Source organism: Lepisosteus oculatus, chromosome 10, assembly GCF_040954835.1.
Source record: "Lepisosteus oculatus isolate fLepOcu1 chromosome 10, fLepOcu1.hap2, whole genome shotgun sequence".
NCBI lineage: Eukaryota > Metazoa > Chordata > Actinopteri > Semionotiformes > Lepisosteidae > Lepisosteus > Lepisosteus oculatus.
In genome coordinates, this window is record NC_090705.1 from 246547 (window position 1) to 262763 (window position 16217).

At 36.8% G+C, this 16217-nt stretch overlaps 1 protein-coding gene and 1 long non-coding RNA gene across 3 annotated transcripts in view; one reads left to right on the forward strand and one right to left on the reverse strand.

Moving 5' to 3' along the window:
* The window catches only part of LOC107078711 (uncharacterized), a 97720-nt gene that overhangs the window by 81092 nt on the left and 411 nt on the right, over positions 1-16217 (forward strand). Inside the window, exon 2 of the long non-coding RNA XR_001479679.2 lies at positions 15397-15457. This is a non-coding gene — a long non-coding RNA (uncharacterized lncRNA). The remainder of the gene's footprint in view (positions 1-15396; positions 15458-16217) is intronic.
* The window catches only part of creb5b (cAMP responsive element binding protein 5b), a 104523-nt gene that overhangs the window by 80681 nt on the left and 7625 nt on the right, over positions 1-16217 (reverse strand). The window contains exons 2-4 of one of the 2 annotated variants that reach the window (XM_006636066.3): positions 8556-8627; positions 5542-5635; positions 2235-2356 (exon numbers count right to left, since the gene is read on the reverse strand). In XM_006636066.3, coding sequence (XP_006636129.1) covers positions 2235-2356; positions 5542-5635; positions 8556-8612 — 273 coding nt within the window. In that variant the 5' untranslated portion in view covers positions 8613-8627. The remainder of the gene's footprint in view (positions 1-2234; positions 2357-5541; positions 5636-8555; positions 8628-16217) is intronic. The other variant, XM_015358154.2, reaches the window with a different exon arrangement.

The window sequence follows — 16217 nt, forward strand, 5'->3', positions numbered from 1 at the left end:
TACACTACGACTACTAATATCAGACTGTCTTCTACACCTGACTACTGCAGGGCTTCTGCGTATTCATACCAAAGAGGTAAAAACTCCAGTGAGGATATAAAGCAAGTATCTAAACTCAACAGAAATCAATCGGTATTGAGTACATCAATAAAAAGGGAAATCTTAAATTCTAGATATATAAGACTTGATTGATCCAGGAGGGAAATTGAGGAAATTCAGAGGAAATTGAAATATATTTATTATTAGATTTAGTATCTAAAAGTATCAGTCATTTTGATGTACTGACAAAATGTTTTGAGGAGGTAAAAAGACTCATTGATGCAGGTGTAATCTGTTATTTATAAAGGTGCATTGCAAATAGTCATTAAACAGGGAGTACATCAGTATGGCAGTGGCAACAGACATCAGCGTGATGGATGTGGTTTAGACGTCCTCTCAGGCTCAGAAAACATCAGGTAGATAAAACATATTTATCTATGTGTCAATTTCATATTGAAAAGTAAAAAGGAATACGAACAAAACCTCTTAGCAGCGGTGCCTTCTACAAGTGTGAGAGAATGAGAGAGCAGGAATATGAGACCAAGATTAGGATAAGAACAGCAAAAAATCTGAGATTGGGTAAGTATGGAAAAGGTGGGTAGAAGGGATGGAATTCTGTGAATTCCAGGAGGGATATCAGAAAAGACATTTAGCAATGGGAAAGGTGTAAACCTAATATAATTATGGATTAGGATTTCTTTCTTTAGTAGGAGTCTTTTAACCCCTAGGAAATTATGCACTAAGAAAGGTCATTATTAGCATGGCTGGGAGAAAACATGAGGAATTATTATGTCGGAGGGATCTGTGATCCTCCAGAAAGATGTCAGAAGCTAAAATGATCCTAGATTTCCAAACTCTGTAGCACCTTGTCACCTCCCAGTTTCCATTCTTTTCTATTTTTCTGCATGGAATTACCCACTGCCCATTGATTCAACCATCCAGCTAGCAACTGACAAAGAATGGTGTCTCACAAAAACAAGCAAACATTAGTGACCATTAGTAGACCATGCACTGAAGTGTAGATTGCCTGCAGTCTAAATGCTGTATAGCAGGAGTACAGACAGTAGGCTTGACTGTTTTCAGGAATGATATGCTCTGAGGAGAAAACAAGAAACTACCATTATGGTCCTGTCTTTCCTGTTTTGAATGTAAAATTGGATCCTGCCAGAGCTTGTAGAACTGTAACTATCTACTTTTCAATATTTAATTAGACCAGGCCTCAATGTGAAGACATTTAATTTTGTTTCCTGTTCTATTGACATTCAGCACTAAAGTAATTTATTTTTCAGCTTGTTTCTGTGAGCTGTGAGCTATGTAGTACTGGTGACAGTGATGACAACAGGTGGGGAAATTCTTACAATTACAATTACAATTTTCTGCTCTACAACAGGAAGCACTATATTTCCAAGTGGAAAGTTTCTCACCCACTTGAGAGAGGAGTTTATTTGTCATATGTACATGTAATATAATAATAATAATAATAATAATAATAATAATAATAATAATAATAATAATAAAACTTTTTAAAATGTTATATAGCGCCTTTAAAGGGGGCTTCTCAAAGCACTTTACAGAATAAAAACAACAATAAATAAAAAGAATACGCAAGATAAAACACAATTAAAATACACAGAGGAGACCGTGGATGGTGGTACTAAGTATAGTAGGAGCAGAGGGGTAAAGAATGGAGCCAGTTAAGTAAAGGGTTCACTGAGATTTGTACTCGCACTATTCTCTCTTGATCGTGTACAGTACAATAAACACAATTTTCACATAATTTATACAGTACATTCCAAAACTAATACAAAAATAATAATAAATAATGACAGTACATCAAAGCAACAATAACATACAACAGGCATCACGGAACAATAAACACACTGGACAATAAATACGTGGTAGTCCAGTAAACGTAGTGCAAAGTTATGAGGAGCATTGAATTCTGAGGCATTGCTCAGTTAGCTGTTGATGATGTGTACCGTAGTAGCTATTCTTAAGTCTAGTGGTCTTTGCCTTAATGGTGCAGTACCACTTTCCACTGCATGGGGGGGGGGGATTCCATCCTGAATGATGGAATGGGCTTTATTGCAACTGCGGGGGGTGTGGATCCCATTAATTGATTATAAGTCAGATGGTAAGTAGATATAATTCTCTGTGCCATTGCCACAACCCTGTGTAGAGAGACTTTGGCTTACTTGCTTGCTGTCTTCTTCCTCCTGTGCCTTTCGGAACTCCTGCTCTATGGAACAGTCCAGCTCATTGAAGAGGCCAACTTCTTCACAGTTCTTCAGAAACCGAGTGGGTGTAGGTGTCTGGTCTGAAACGAGTGAATAATAGCAAAGGAACAAGTTTATTCCATGCTGAAATGAAAAGAGACACAACGTTTTAGCCATGGAGCCCTCTTCGGGTATGTTAACATGTAAGTATATCATGTCTGTATATATAGTGTAGTTATAGTATGTTTTACAGTAAAAAATACATCTTTTCAAAATCTTTCCCACTTATAAGCCACTTTTCTTTAAAAAGAGATTTCCTGCAAGGTATCTGATTATTGTGTCAGACAGCTTTTACTGTATATGCAGTACATCAACTTTTTTCTTACATTCTGGAGGAAAGGTCAAATATACTTAAATTCACATTAGTAAACATAAAAATAGTAAAGTTATTAGAGCACTCAATTAACTTCATTTGTTATCAGACCAATTGTCAACTACAGCAAGATTCTGACATAAGCAAAATGAGTGCTATGCCTATTATATTCATCTTTTAGAACCCTATTTGTGAAGCATACACAAAATGTCAGATCCTTACACCCTCGCATTTCAAAGAATTTTCACATAATCTAATCTGATTCTAGTTAAATTTATCTTTGTGTGTGTCAAGAAAACGCCTGTTCAAATATTTTCTCAAATATAACTCATTATTAGGGCAGGACTGTGCTGTGTTTTTAAGAGATGTGAGATTCCATGGCTTCAGCAAAGACAGTGAGCCCACTTAAAAGTCTGAAAAGATCAGAAAAGCAGGCCTTTGCCGGCAGCTTGTGGAATGTGCAGGAGTAGCCATCTTTTATGCGAAGCTGAGCCGGCCCTGCACTGTCCTGCCGTCAGCTGTGTCCCCTTCAGTCCCCCCGCAGTCCACAGCACTCTAATATTACAGTCCTGCAAGAGTCTCACTGGAGACACGTGGCACACCAATCCCCGGTAACCCAAGAGAGTGAGCTTTTTAAATCAGGGAATCCTATTACATTCCAAAGAGCATAAATAATAGAAAAGGCTCCAAATCACAGCGGCTGTGCTTCTGTGTCACAGATCAAACAGACCTTGGTAAGGCCTTGCAAACTATTTCTTTGAATGTCCAGTTTGAGCAAACTGTAAGGTGCATAAGATGATTTTTTAAAGCTTTATTTATGGAATTATAACAAAGTTATAACAGAGTTTCGGGAGGAAGGGCAGATCTTAATCTGGCACACTTCTGCTCACGTGCGTATATAAGTACATTCCCATGCTCATCTCACTCGTACCCCTCCCGCCACCCTACACCCCTGTAGCAGCTCCCTGGCTCAATCCTCGCAATTTGAGGGAGGGTCTGGATGGCCATGTCCTCGTGGTGAGGCTGCCAATTCCCTTGCCCAGGGGAGCTCTGTCAAATAGCATCTGCATATCTCGTCTTACTCTCACATCTAGCCCAACTACTGCAATTCAGGCAAGTCAAATGAGAACAAATTCTCATTACAAATATCAAATGACAACATGGATACCCATTTATACAAGCAGACATTTACTACAGCAATTTAAGTGAAGTACCTTGCTTAAATGTAAGCCAATAGCACTTCTCCTGGGATTTGAACCCACAACTTTCTAAAGGCCAGTGACCACTACTCTATAAGATTACCCTCAATCACACGAAAAGATGTTTATTAATGTATTCTGTCATGAGCTGGTTCTAGAATATCTCCAAGAACACTGACACTATATTGACAAAAGGCCCTGGTGAGATCTCAACTTAAAGGACAACAGTATGCAGTGGCTACACCATTCTTTGAGACTCGCTTGTTTTTTCCATTGTCTAAATTGCTTTTTAAGTGGTTAAATGTTACAGAGTATACTCTCTCCACTGCTGGGCTGTCCTAGAAAAAAAAGCTGTAAGATCCAATAGTCACAGACATCAAGTTGATACATTAAATCTTACTGCTGTTTATTAGGTTTAGATCTTTTAATGGTCAAGCTTACCCAACAATAAAACAAGCAGGCTTCACTTTGAACAGTGTACAAGTTCAATGCAAAAGTGAAGCATTTAGGGATGTTGGGCCATGCGAGACCAGCAGCACCTTTGACATTAGCAAGACCAAAAATTGAAGGTCCAATATAAGAAAGTGGCTTTTTGTCTGATAAGGTTCAACATTTGGACATTTGGGACAGACACAAATTACTTATATAACATTTATACTTCAACTTCAAAGAAAACTTTGACCTCAAATGTTAATGCACAGAAATGTTACCTTCTACTGCCACAGAGTTTCAGCCTTCTTCAGCCTACTATTTGTTTTCAGGGTTTCAAAATAGTAAAATGGAAAAATGTATCGTGTTTTATTTAACAGTGTATAAGTCTTTGGAATAAAAACTATACAGTTATACCTTTCAAAAAATCAATGAAGTGGTAACCACTCATTGGAGCATATGTACTGTATTATGACTGTTTTCAGTTTATTTGGTGTTCACATCTAGTGCTGTTTTCACACTCAATGAAAGCACTCTCATTTGGAGTATTTCACCAATAAGAAATCTCTTTAGGCAAACAGCACCAGCACAAAGCATCTACTGTTTTGTTTCAGAATTTTAGAATTTAATGGAGATCCCAAATTCAGAATGAAAAAACTACAAGGCCTTTTGTTAACGCAAAACGTTATTAAAGAGAGTACTGAATATTGTAGTATAAAAGGGATCCAGAACCTTGCTAATTGTTACAGATAGTAATGGGGGCATCATAACAAGATCTTTCCTTCCCCCACCCAGTTTATTAAAAAAACTCATCCGCATAGAACCTTAGCAAAAAAGATCTTACACATGGTAAGAGAGAAGGCACTGTGAGGTTCAGATTGTAAGTGAGAGAGGCTGGGAGTTTAATCGTTTGATGTGCGGGGGTAATGGCTTCCAGTGATAACCTCACTGGACATGTTGCTTCTCTGAATTAGCTGGTGATGTTAGGTAGACAACACATGTTAATGAAGCTCATGATCTATAAGGCCAATGTAGTCACACAATCAACCAACAGATTTTTTCTTTGTCAAAGGGACATGAGTCCGAAAAGGACAATGAATTGGATTCAGAAATTCAAAACTTAGAAGAAAATAATTTTTTTTAAAGTTTGACTTCTAAAATAAATGAAAAAATTAAGGAACTCCATTATTCTATTTTTTTTTGTATTTTACCTATTATACAATAATAAAAAAATCAATCTTTGTAATTCACCATTAATAGCATTATTAAAAGACTGCTGTCTTACCTGATAATATGTTATCATTTTTTATAGATGGAAACTTCAAAGTCATTTCATGCTTGTGTCTGTGAATCATCAGGTGATCCTCGGTAGGAAAGCGCTGTCAGACAGAAAGAGCTGGCATTAGCGTGCAGAGTATGAGAACGCAGCAGATCACTACAGCTCGTCTGGACGACCTCATGCAGGGTATGACAAAGTACAAGAACGCAGCAGATCACTACAGTTTATCTAGCTGACCTGATGCAGGGTATGAGTATGCACAAGAGGGCAGCAGATCACTACAGTATGTCAGGCCAAAGTCGTGCAGGGTACGCATATGCACAATAGGGCAGCAGGTCACCACAGCTTGTGTGACCAACTTTGTGCACAGTATGAGGTTGCACAAGAGGGCAGCAGGTCGCCAAAGTTCGTGTGACTGACCTTGTGCAGGGTATGAATATGCACAAGAGTATAGCAGGTCACTAAAGCTTATCTAGCTGACCTGATGCACGGTATGAACATGCACAACAGGTAGCAGATCACTACAGCTTGTGCAAAATGCAAAAGAGTGCAGCAAGTCATCACAGCTTGTGTAGCTGACTACACATGGCACCTTGCTGCTTTGTATTCACAAAACCAAAAGTCTTGAAACCATTTTGTAATAAGCACAACAGCAAAGGAAAACCTGATAGAAAGGATATCACGAACATACAGTCTGAAAATACTGTGTCCTTCATGCACATGGTTTCATTCCTGACTGCAGTACTATGCAAAACTGCATAAAGAAAAGACCTCAACAAGAGATTCATATACTAAAGTGAAAGTGGTATGTAAAAATGCAAAAAATACCATTGCGACAGACCTACCCTTAATCAGGGCAGTCCCATGGGCTTACACACACAAGACTCGTGACTTAAGAGTCAAGTCAAGGAAGCTTCATTGTTCTGTATGTCTTTCCATGTCAAACACAACAAAAAGTAAGCACTCAAAAACACTCAACAAACAAAAAGCCTAATTATACACATTTACCACACCAATCTATACAGCTACAGTACCACACCAATCTAAGTCTCTACTAAGGCACTTCATCAAATGGTGTGTGGTGTGTGGGATCACTGCACTATTCAAACCACCCCCAAGTGTCCAAGACTGAAGGTAGAGGCACTAGAGGTTCTTCTTGCTACACTGCCCAAGATGGACATCAAGGGTCACTATTATGACTTCTTTCTCCCAGGTCTTCGGAGATGGTCTTTCCAAAGCAGCTCTCAACCCATTGTTCAGTACAAGGCCATCAAGCGGTTTAAGAAAAATGAAAAGAGAAATGAAAAGAAAAGAGTGAAGTAATAGCTCTGCATTAGACTAGAGTGCACCATTTTATGATAGACACTAGCCTTAACCTGAGCAGTCTCGTCTGCACATACAAAAAATCACAATTGCCAAAAAATGAAGTTCAGGAGGCTTTATTGTATCATTTTAAATAAACACCACTAGCACTGTGCATGTCCTTTGTGCCAATCAAAAAGCTTAATTACACCCTATATGAAACTGAATTTCTAAAATCTTTACCAAAAAGCAAACAATAAAGTCAGTCACCTCTGGTGTGGCTATTTACAAAGACTTTTTAAAGACATACTGAGTAAAAATATCATGTTAAAAATAATCACAAAGTGATACACACAATGTTCTTTTGTAAGTAATAAGGAACCGTAAAAAACATGGTAGATGTTTTTATCATTGGAAATTATTCACATTTTCCTTTGCTGGGCTTAGAAAACAAAATAATAAATAAATACTCATAAAATAGCATTAAAATTTTGTTATTTTTTTATAAAGTGTACATGGAAATTTAAAAATAATGTATTATATTCACAATATTCATGAAATGCTTGAGTACTTTTAAGACAGTGTAGGCATGTTTATGTTAAGAAATTTGACATTCCTGAGCTACTGGACTTAGACTGGTCTTGGTTCTAGAAAAACTAAACTTTGCAAAGAAAAACAATTAAAACCACTTGAAGGTGCAATGAAGCAGCAATGTCATCCCTTATTATATAAAACAACATTTTTATAACTGTTTTGGATTTGTCAAGCTTTTCCATGAGTCAAAAAGTTTAAACTACTTCCATATTTCACTACATAACTATATTCACAGTAACATGAAAGCTATAACTTGCATGATCACTACGCTACAGAACAGGAGAACTTTCAGAGCAATAATTTGCCTTTTTATCAAATTTTTACACATGTGCGAAGAGCTGTTGAAACAACTTTTAAATATGACTTTGAAATCCACATTCACAGTTGAAGTTGGCTGCTTTGAGTGGCTAGCCCAGTGTTTACCCTGAGGCTCAGAAAAACAGGCTTCAAACTTCTGACAAAGACAGGAGTTATGTGAAAACACTGCCTTCACAAGCTCTTCTATGGAAAGAATGAACTGTAATTAAAAATAAAAAAGGCTCTTCTTTACTGAATGCAGGTCAGTGTTTTCAGAATTATGTTCTGAATTCTTGTCAGTTTTGTATTCAATCAAGACTACTTTCTGTCTACTTTCTACTGATCCAGGTCAGTTTAGATAAATTAACTCAGGAAAACATATAGTTAATTTTTATTGGCATATTTGAAGTAAAAGCAAAAAAGTAACGGTAAAAGTAACACATGAACGTAATGTAAATAAAAAACAGAAACAATGACTGTTGACTGTAAGAATTAAATATTTCTAAATATTATTATTATTATTATTATTATTATTATTATTATTATTATTAAAGACTATAGTGCACTTACATTTCTACACAAAAATCTTTCAATTTCATTTTAAATCTGATTTTTCTTGTTAAATTACCTGTCTCCTTATAGCAGTTTTGGCAACTCTAATTAAAATGCAGCTTTTAACATCAATGAAAAACACCAGCTGCAAATGACCTTTAATACTTCTTGCATTTCACTGAGGTACACATTATTCCACTTCTATTCAAGATGTACGACAGGATTCATTATCAAGTTACTATGAACATACATCACATTGTTTCCATTGGACTCACCTGCGAGCAGCCTGGGGCATTACAAACAAATGGCCTTTCTTGTTCCAAATTCATCATTGACACTTCATAAAGCTAAACACAAGACAGGAAAAAAAGACCATGAACATGCCTTCCAGGTAAATTCTGAACACTCTCAGATTCTCTTGACTATGGATTATACATTCATGCCTACAATGCCATAGCACACAACAGTGGTGCTGGTGCTGTCCAAATAGACCCCTGAAAAAGAAGCCTAAAGTTTCAGCACGTAATGTACTCAAACCTAAGATGAATCTAAGAATGCAGGTAATATTAGCCAATAACTTGAAGGCAACATACTTTCTGCCTTTTCTGATCTCTGGTTCTTTGCAAATCAAAGAGGAATTTAATCTCATACCAGAGCATTAGTAACTGAAAATGAGAGTTTTCTCAATTTTAAATTAGCACACTGTTAACCGAAACATCAATCAAAAAACACAGCCCCTATACTACGGTTATTTAAGATAAGCATTTGTGCATTTTCTATACTTTAACTTCCAAGAGGACCAATGGTCACATGATCTAATAACTGGTGCGTATTGCAAACACAATGAAAATTGGAACCTTTTATCAAAAATGTTCATTTTTGAGAAATAGTATCTCTTGTCAATTCTGCTAAAGTTCTTACTTTCCCTTACAGTTAATTAAATATTTGGAATTAAAACTTATGTTTTGCTAGGACAATGAGTTTGGAACCCTGGGACACATAAGTTCTTAGTCTGATATCAAAATTGGCCCAAGCAGGTTCCTTTATGTCACCCAGGTGCAGAGAACCCCACACAGTGCAGAATCCCTTCCTTACCACTTTATTACTCAAAAAACATGTTTCATTACATAACTTTTCCACTTCATGCTGTGACATTCAAATTAAATATATGCATACATTCCAAATTCTTTAACATTCCTTTCATTTTGCAGTATGGTCTCTCCAATCAGCAAAGGACAGCTAGAAGACGAATATTTTCCATAGGAAAGAACAAAATTAAATTGAATAAAACACCACACTTAACATGCTGTGTTCTAGTTACCACTTCCTCATTATTATTCCCCTCTCCCCTACTCATACATTAGCTTACAATTGCATAGAAAAAATAAATCCTAATTACTACAACAGTAGTGGTGTAATATTAAATTCATAACTTCATTAATTAGACTTCATTGGCTTTTACGTAGATAATACAGTATATGCTACAAAAACAAGAATCACAAGATTTGTACATAAATGTTTGTCATTTTTTCATTTGCACGGTAAATCCTTTTCCACCTTTGGCACTGATGTTCTCATGTTTCCATTGCCCAATATAAACTGAGATAAAGTAACATTGGAAAGAAGAGCAGTCTCTGCTATAACATCTGGTATAACACAGGGGTGAGTCTCAGCCATATTAAAAGCGATGATAAAAGTACAACCCCATTTAGATAATGAGATGTGGAAAACTACCTCTGGCATGTAGCCTGCACTTTTCTGTTTGGCTGTTGGCACTGCAAAGGACTACATAATACTAAGTTTTATCAAATCTAGACTAGAATATTGAGCTGTATCATTCATTCTTTTTGATTATTCTTTAATACATATAACTTTGAACCCTGTATTTGAGATTCTGCTATAGAAAATAAACAGATTCATGGTTACAATGTCTATAGTCATCCAAAATTTAATGGATAATGGAGATTAATGTTAAGTACAGTAAAACCCTCTTTACAATATTACTTAGAATGATTTTAGTCTCCTGTAAGTATCATATTGGTAAGAATTAAATTCCTTTGCATATTTTTTCACATTCCACATAGAGGTTGCGACCTTTTACCAACTTTATGATATATTTAATTGGAAGCAAAGTGTTCAGATAGATACTTTAATAATCCTGTGAGAGAAATTGTAGTACAACAGCAAAAGTACGAAGTCTGATTTGAGTAAAAATACTCCATAACCTACAAACAAAAACAAAACTTAACTTGACTAAAATAATACAGTAAATGAAGAACAGGTATCCAAAAACTGCGGCAAGTATACACAGACTTATGAGTCCTAAACCATCTGAAAAGCAAAAAGACTGGGATAAACAAATTGTTCAGTTTTCCATCTGTGAATTTTAAACAGATCTTTGCCTAAAATACTTTTTTAACAGCTAGAAATTTCAGTTCTTAAATTGTATCATTTACACAAACCATGGTGTACCACGCACGGGCACTTGGGTTCTAGATGGTCAGTGAGTCTGCACATTTTTTTAAGTGTCAAAGCAAATTGTAAGCTGATTAGGTTAAGAACCATATTAAAATGATTTCCTACAGACACATCAGCCCTCCAGAACCACGTGTGTCCACTCCTCTTCTAGAACCTGCCTCTTCTACACCAGTACTGCTGAAGAAATCTGTTTCCTCACATTTCAATTTCCTGTTTCATCTTTTACAGTACTTTTGATGTGTAATATTGAAAGCAAAATATTTTACATTTTAGTCCTATTTTATGTGATACTGTTCTTTTCAAAAAGATTTCTTTCTAGATATAGTTTTTGTTTGGGATACTCTACTAAATACATGAAGCAGGATACTTTTGCCATCCCTTCTCTAATGACGCTATATCATACTCCCTCGTGATTCTCCTGAACTCCCTCATCCAAAGCAGTCATTACCCTTGAATAGCATTTGAGCTTCAGCTGATAGGATCCTTTATAGTCCCACTCCAATCAGTGTGAGAAAAATTAAATTCTCCCATTATAACTGTATTTTACATCTTACATCCATGTCTCTCCTGACCTCATCATTAAAAACTGCATTATAGGATGAATTATAATCTGCTGTGAATTAAGATAAAAACTGGACTTTCTAGGCGAATAATTTTTCCAATGCTACTTTAACTGTGATTGCTTTTACAAATACTTTGTTTGAAAACGGCATCTGGGACTTGAAAGTGTTAACCGCGAAAGGATGACTTTCAACCCTGTGTTACTAAGTATGGTCCATTTCTGTCCGTCTGACAATAAAAACTAGATCTAAAACTAGATTTAAGTAATCCTAATTTTATATATATTTTGAGACAGATCAGGGCTCCATTCTACATGCGCGTTGGTGGTATAGTGGTGAGGATACCTGCCTTCCAAGCAGTTGAGCTGGGTTCGATGCCAGGCTATCGCGTCGGCAAATGTTTTTCGCGGGCAGTGTGGTGGCTCTGTGGCTCAGGATCTGTGCCTGTAGCTGGAAGGTTGCTGGTTCGTATCCCGTGGCCGGCAGAGGAATCCCTACTCCGTTGTGCCCCTCCAGGGGTGCTGTATAAATGGCTGACCCTGTGCTCTGACCCCCAGCTTCTATCCCTGTCTGTGTGCCTCATGGAGAGCAAGCTGGGGTATGTTACAGTATATGGCCAATAAAGTTCTATCTCTACATGACATCTCTCTCTTTGTGGGAATGGGGAGAGGAAGGTACCTGAGGCCAGAACCAGACATTTCTGTGGTAAGGTAGCTCCAGGGAGTCTCTCAAAGGTGACTCAGTAGTGAGTGGAGGAGTGTTCACACCGGAAGCTCTCAAAAAGTAAGCAGCACTAACCTGAGGTCTTGCGTCTAGCCCTTGCTGTAACAGCATTGAAAGACCTGCTCTCCATAGGCCTACAGTACATGTTGAAGTCTTTCAGTAACATCATATTACAATATTATTAAAATAAAAAATATTAATGAATCTATCAAATCACATTTAGTCTATACTGAATTAAAGAATCCAAAAGAAACTGAAAAGAAATGTTGGGAAGGTTAAAAGTAATTCTACCTGACTGAAAATTATTGTCAGACAACAAGAAACCAGTATCAAGCAAGTAGATTAATAAAGACTGTGAATCTAGTCTTGTGTCTCTATGACAGGTTGTTACATTTTCCTATAATGTCACCATAAATTCACCAATCACAACAAAAGAACACTTATCATTCAACGTTTTATTTAGATTGCCTCAAATAGTAAATAAATGAATTCCTCATGGGTATAAAACACCCCTGCACATGTATTTATTTTTTACACTAAAAACCTGGTATTTGCAAGAGTAAAGTACCTTACTGCATGTGCAAAAAAACATAATATCATAGCTTACCCTGTATTAGAATTATTTTTTTCATTCTTAGTAGCACACACTTTCCTTACCTTTTATGACTTCTTTTTCTAATTAATATAAATGCAGTACTACCATTCTGTAATGAAGTTTATTACAGCTCAGTAATAACCGACAAGAAAGTAAGTGAAGTGTACAGCTTTGCACCTACTGTAAAAGCGGAGACATCTTGCATAAAGAGGCTGGACATAAAGGTGGTTTTGTTAGCTGCTCCTGGGTGGAGGTGGGGGTGTGGATGGAGAAACAGCAGTGGCCTCACTCCCTTCCCATTCAACCAACTCACTCTCCTGCTCCTGCGGTTGGTCTACTTTTCTTTCTTCTTACAATTTATTATGTTATCTTTTTCCACAAGACATGTGAGAACTGAGACTGCGATTACTTAGGGAACTACAGCCAACAAAAGTTTTTTTTATATTTAATATTTCTCTTATTTGGCAGTACAACACTTATACAGAGGCTTTAACACACAACATGCATCTAACACTTTCCTGAAAGCCACTGAGTACCTAAAGCCCAACCTATTAAGCACTTCTAACAGAGAGACATAAACATGTTCTTTTGCTATTACAGAGACCAATGCAGGACAGGTGAAATGCTGCCCACATTTACTCTACTACTGCACAGCCTGCGAACAGGCAATTTTGGTCCATGAATGTGGAGAAGGAACACTAATAATCTTACGCAAATAGGCAAAATGGTGAATATGAAACTTGTGAATACTAAGGTTTTACTGTATATCTATTATTCAAAAAACACAATCCAAAGTATCCATTAGAAAACTGCAGTAAGTATGGGGTAAATGGCTTGTATTAGATTTTTTTTTTATTGGTAACCTTGTCTTAAACAACATACTGCTGAGGACCAACTGAAACTACTTTTTTTTCAAATGTGTTTTTCAGTATGGCTTATACTATCTCTGGGCCAGGAATGTAACCGAGCTTTAGACACATAGCAGTTTGGAGAATGAAGGAATCCAACACGCTGTGCCACCGTATGGTCAGCACAAAGGCCAAGACAGAACTTGTAAATAGTGTTTTTGTCAGTGGTTTGCTTGCATAGAGCATGAATTGATTACATGAACAAGGTCAATCAACATTATTTAAATTATTAGAGGCAAACGAGTGAATCATAGGGAGGTGTTGATTTGTACGGTTAATATACTATCACATATGTTTCACCTTCATCTGTGACTATAAACAGTTTTTATTTGTCCCAGTAACACACACATTGTGAGCAGGGAAAGGTTTTATCTCTGGTAATAGACACAAAGAGAGGTGCCAGTATCGGTGAAATAATGTTTTTACTTACTCAGCTGAAGGACATACAAACACAAATACAAACCCAAAACCTGGCTCAGGTACAGTAAATTATCCTAACTAGCATTGGTCAGTTAGCCTGCTTACCAGTTTCAGTACAGGCCTCATTTACACATCCAACCTACATTCTCTGGGCCTCTTTCTCTCTCTTTCCCTTTAGTGTTTCCCTTCAAGAAGGATCTTCTCAAGGAAAGGTTCCTTCCTCCTCTCCCTCTTTTAGCCTGTAGGCTTGTCGATTCCATTATGAATCGCATGTCAGGGGAGCTGCTCTCTGTGACACATGATAAGCAGCTGAGAAGCCCCTTTGGAAGCCTTTGCTTCTTGTTCTTGATACATATATGTAACCAAGTACTGTATATAATGAAGTAGTTCAGGTGGGGAGCTACGTCAGCATGCGTAGGCTGCAAAGGAACACATTTCGGCCGTGGAGCCTTATTCAGGTGTGAGCCTTCTTCTCACACCTGAAGAAGGCTCCATGGCCGAAACGTTGTGTTTTCTTTCTTCTCTTTTCAGCATGGAATAAACCTATTACTTGTTCCTGTATATAATGAATATGTGAATAATGTACAGTACGTGTGGATAATGTATATGATTTATACTGTAGATTGCATCCATGGAGTATTAAATAAGGGTTTAAAATTGGTGAATTGGTTTCTTGACTCATAGTATCTGTGCTCAATGAACAGAAAAGGCAAACAAAATACTTTTTACATACAAAATAGAATGAAACTGGTGAACTGCTGAGTTTACAAGATATGTCTGAACCTATATTATTAAATATTAACAGTCCTACTTCTGGGAGGCCCTGTAATTGCCAAATTCAACTCAAATTCAAATTCAATTAGTTCCATCCAGTCAACATTACTAAGCTGCTTACTTCAGGTAAGGATCATGAGAACACTGATCCCATCCAGAAGAAAAGAGCACTGACATAATACAACAATACAATATAAAGACACCAATGAACCAGTTATTTAGCCTTTAGTAGGTAGGAGTAAACTCACAAAGACACAAGCAGAACACACAAAATCTACAGGAATTCAGCAATTTCAGTGAGGTCCATCAATTTAAAACCTGCCCAGTAGATTCCATCAAAAGACTAAAAGCATCACATGAAACTTGGCCCCATTAAAGTCAAAACACTTATAATTATGGTTCCCATGGGTGAGAAAAGTAACGCAAAGCTGTTTGGTTTTGTTTAGGATTAGAAAATGTATTAAAACTGGCCAGGGCAGGCTAACAAATTTTAAAACAATCACCCAGCCAAGGGATTTAACCAGGAAAAATATCATAGCACATTTCTGGTTGCTTCTGCCAGCTGGTACACAAATTTAACGGCCAACTCTGTATTTCCTGGCAAGTGCGTTAATGACTTAGTGTTTTATTAATCCTCACTCTCTTTGCTTTCTTTCAGATTCACCTCTTCAGAACATGACACTTGGGCAACCACAGATGCTGTAAAATCGTCTATTAAAGTAAATTCAAGCAAAGAATTTAAAATATGTTTATTGTCATAACTCATAGGCTTTCCATGATTTTCCAATTTGAGCATCTCTGCTTTAAGGCACACGCAGGATGCACTGTAACAGAGCCGGAGAGTCCTGTGACAGCAACTGCCGTGTGTGTAAGAGTGCATGAGAACGCGTTCAGGTTCACCTTGCACAGGCTGTTATGCTCCTTCTGATATAGTCACAGGTTTCGGTAGAGTTTCGGCTAAGTAACTTTTGACGTTTGACAAAACATAACTTTTTTAAAAATCCCTTTCCATTTTTTTTGTTTCACTCATATAGCCTTTTTATTCCGATTTTGGAAACTTTAAGAATATGGAGTTACTAATGAAACAAGGTCAAAATCTGATAAGCTAAAAAAAACAAGATGACCAAAGATGGAAAAAAGGGTAAATTAACTGAAGAAAAAAATCAATCAATTTGCCACTCTGCTCAGATACAGGATATGTTCAGGAAGCATCAGAATTAATGTAGTTTTTGGATAGATTTTTATATGGCAAAATACCATAAATTATAAAAATTGTTCTCCTATTGAAAAAATAGCTTTAGAACAGAGAAACAATAATTCATTAAGCATTTTCATGTTTATGTCTTTGCATTAATAATGATTGGATCTGTCCTATATTACGGTCTTGTTGAGCTGGTTCAGTTGAGTATGGCTGCAAATTAATCAACACTTCTTGCACAGTGTATCAGAGATGCATCAAGGATTGACCTTAAGCACAGA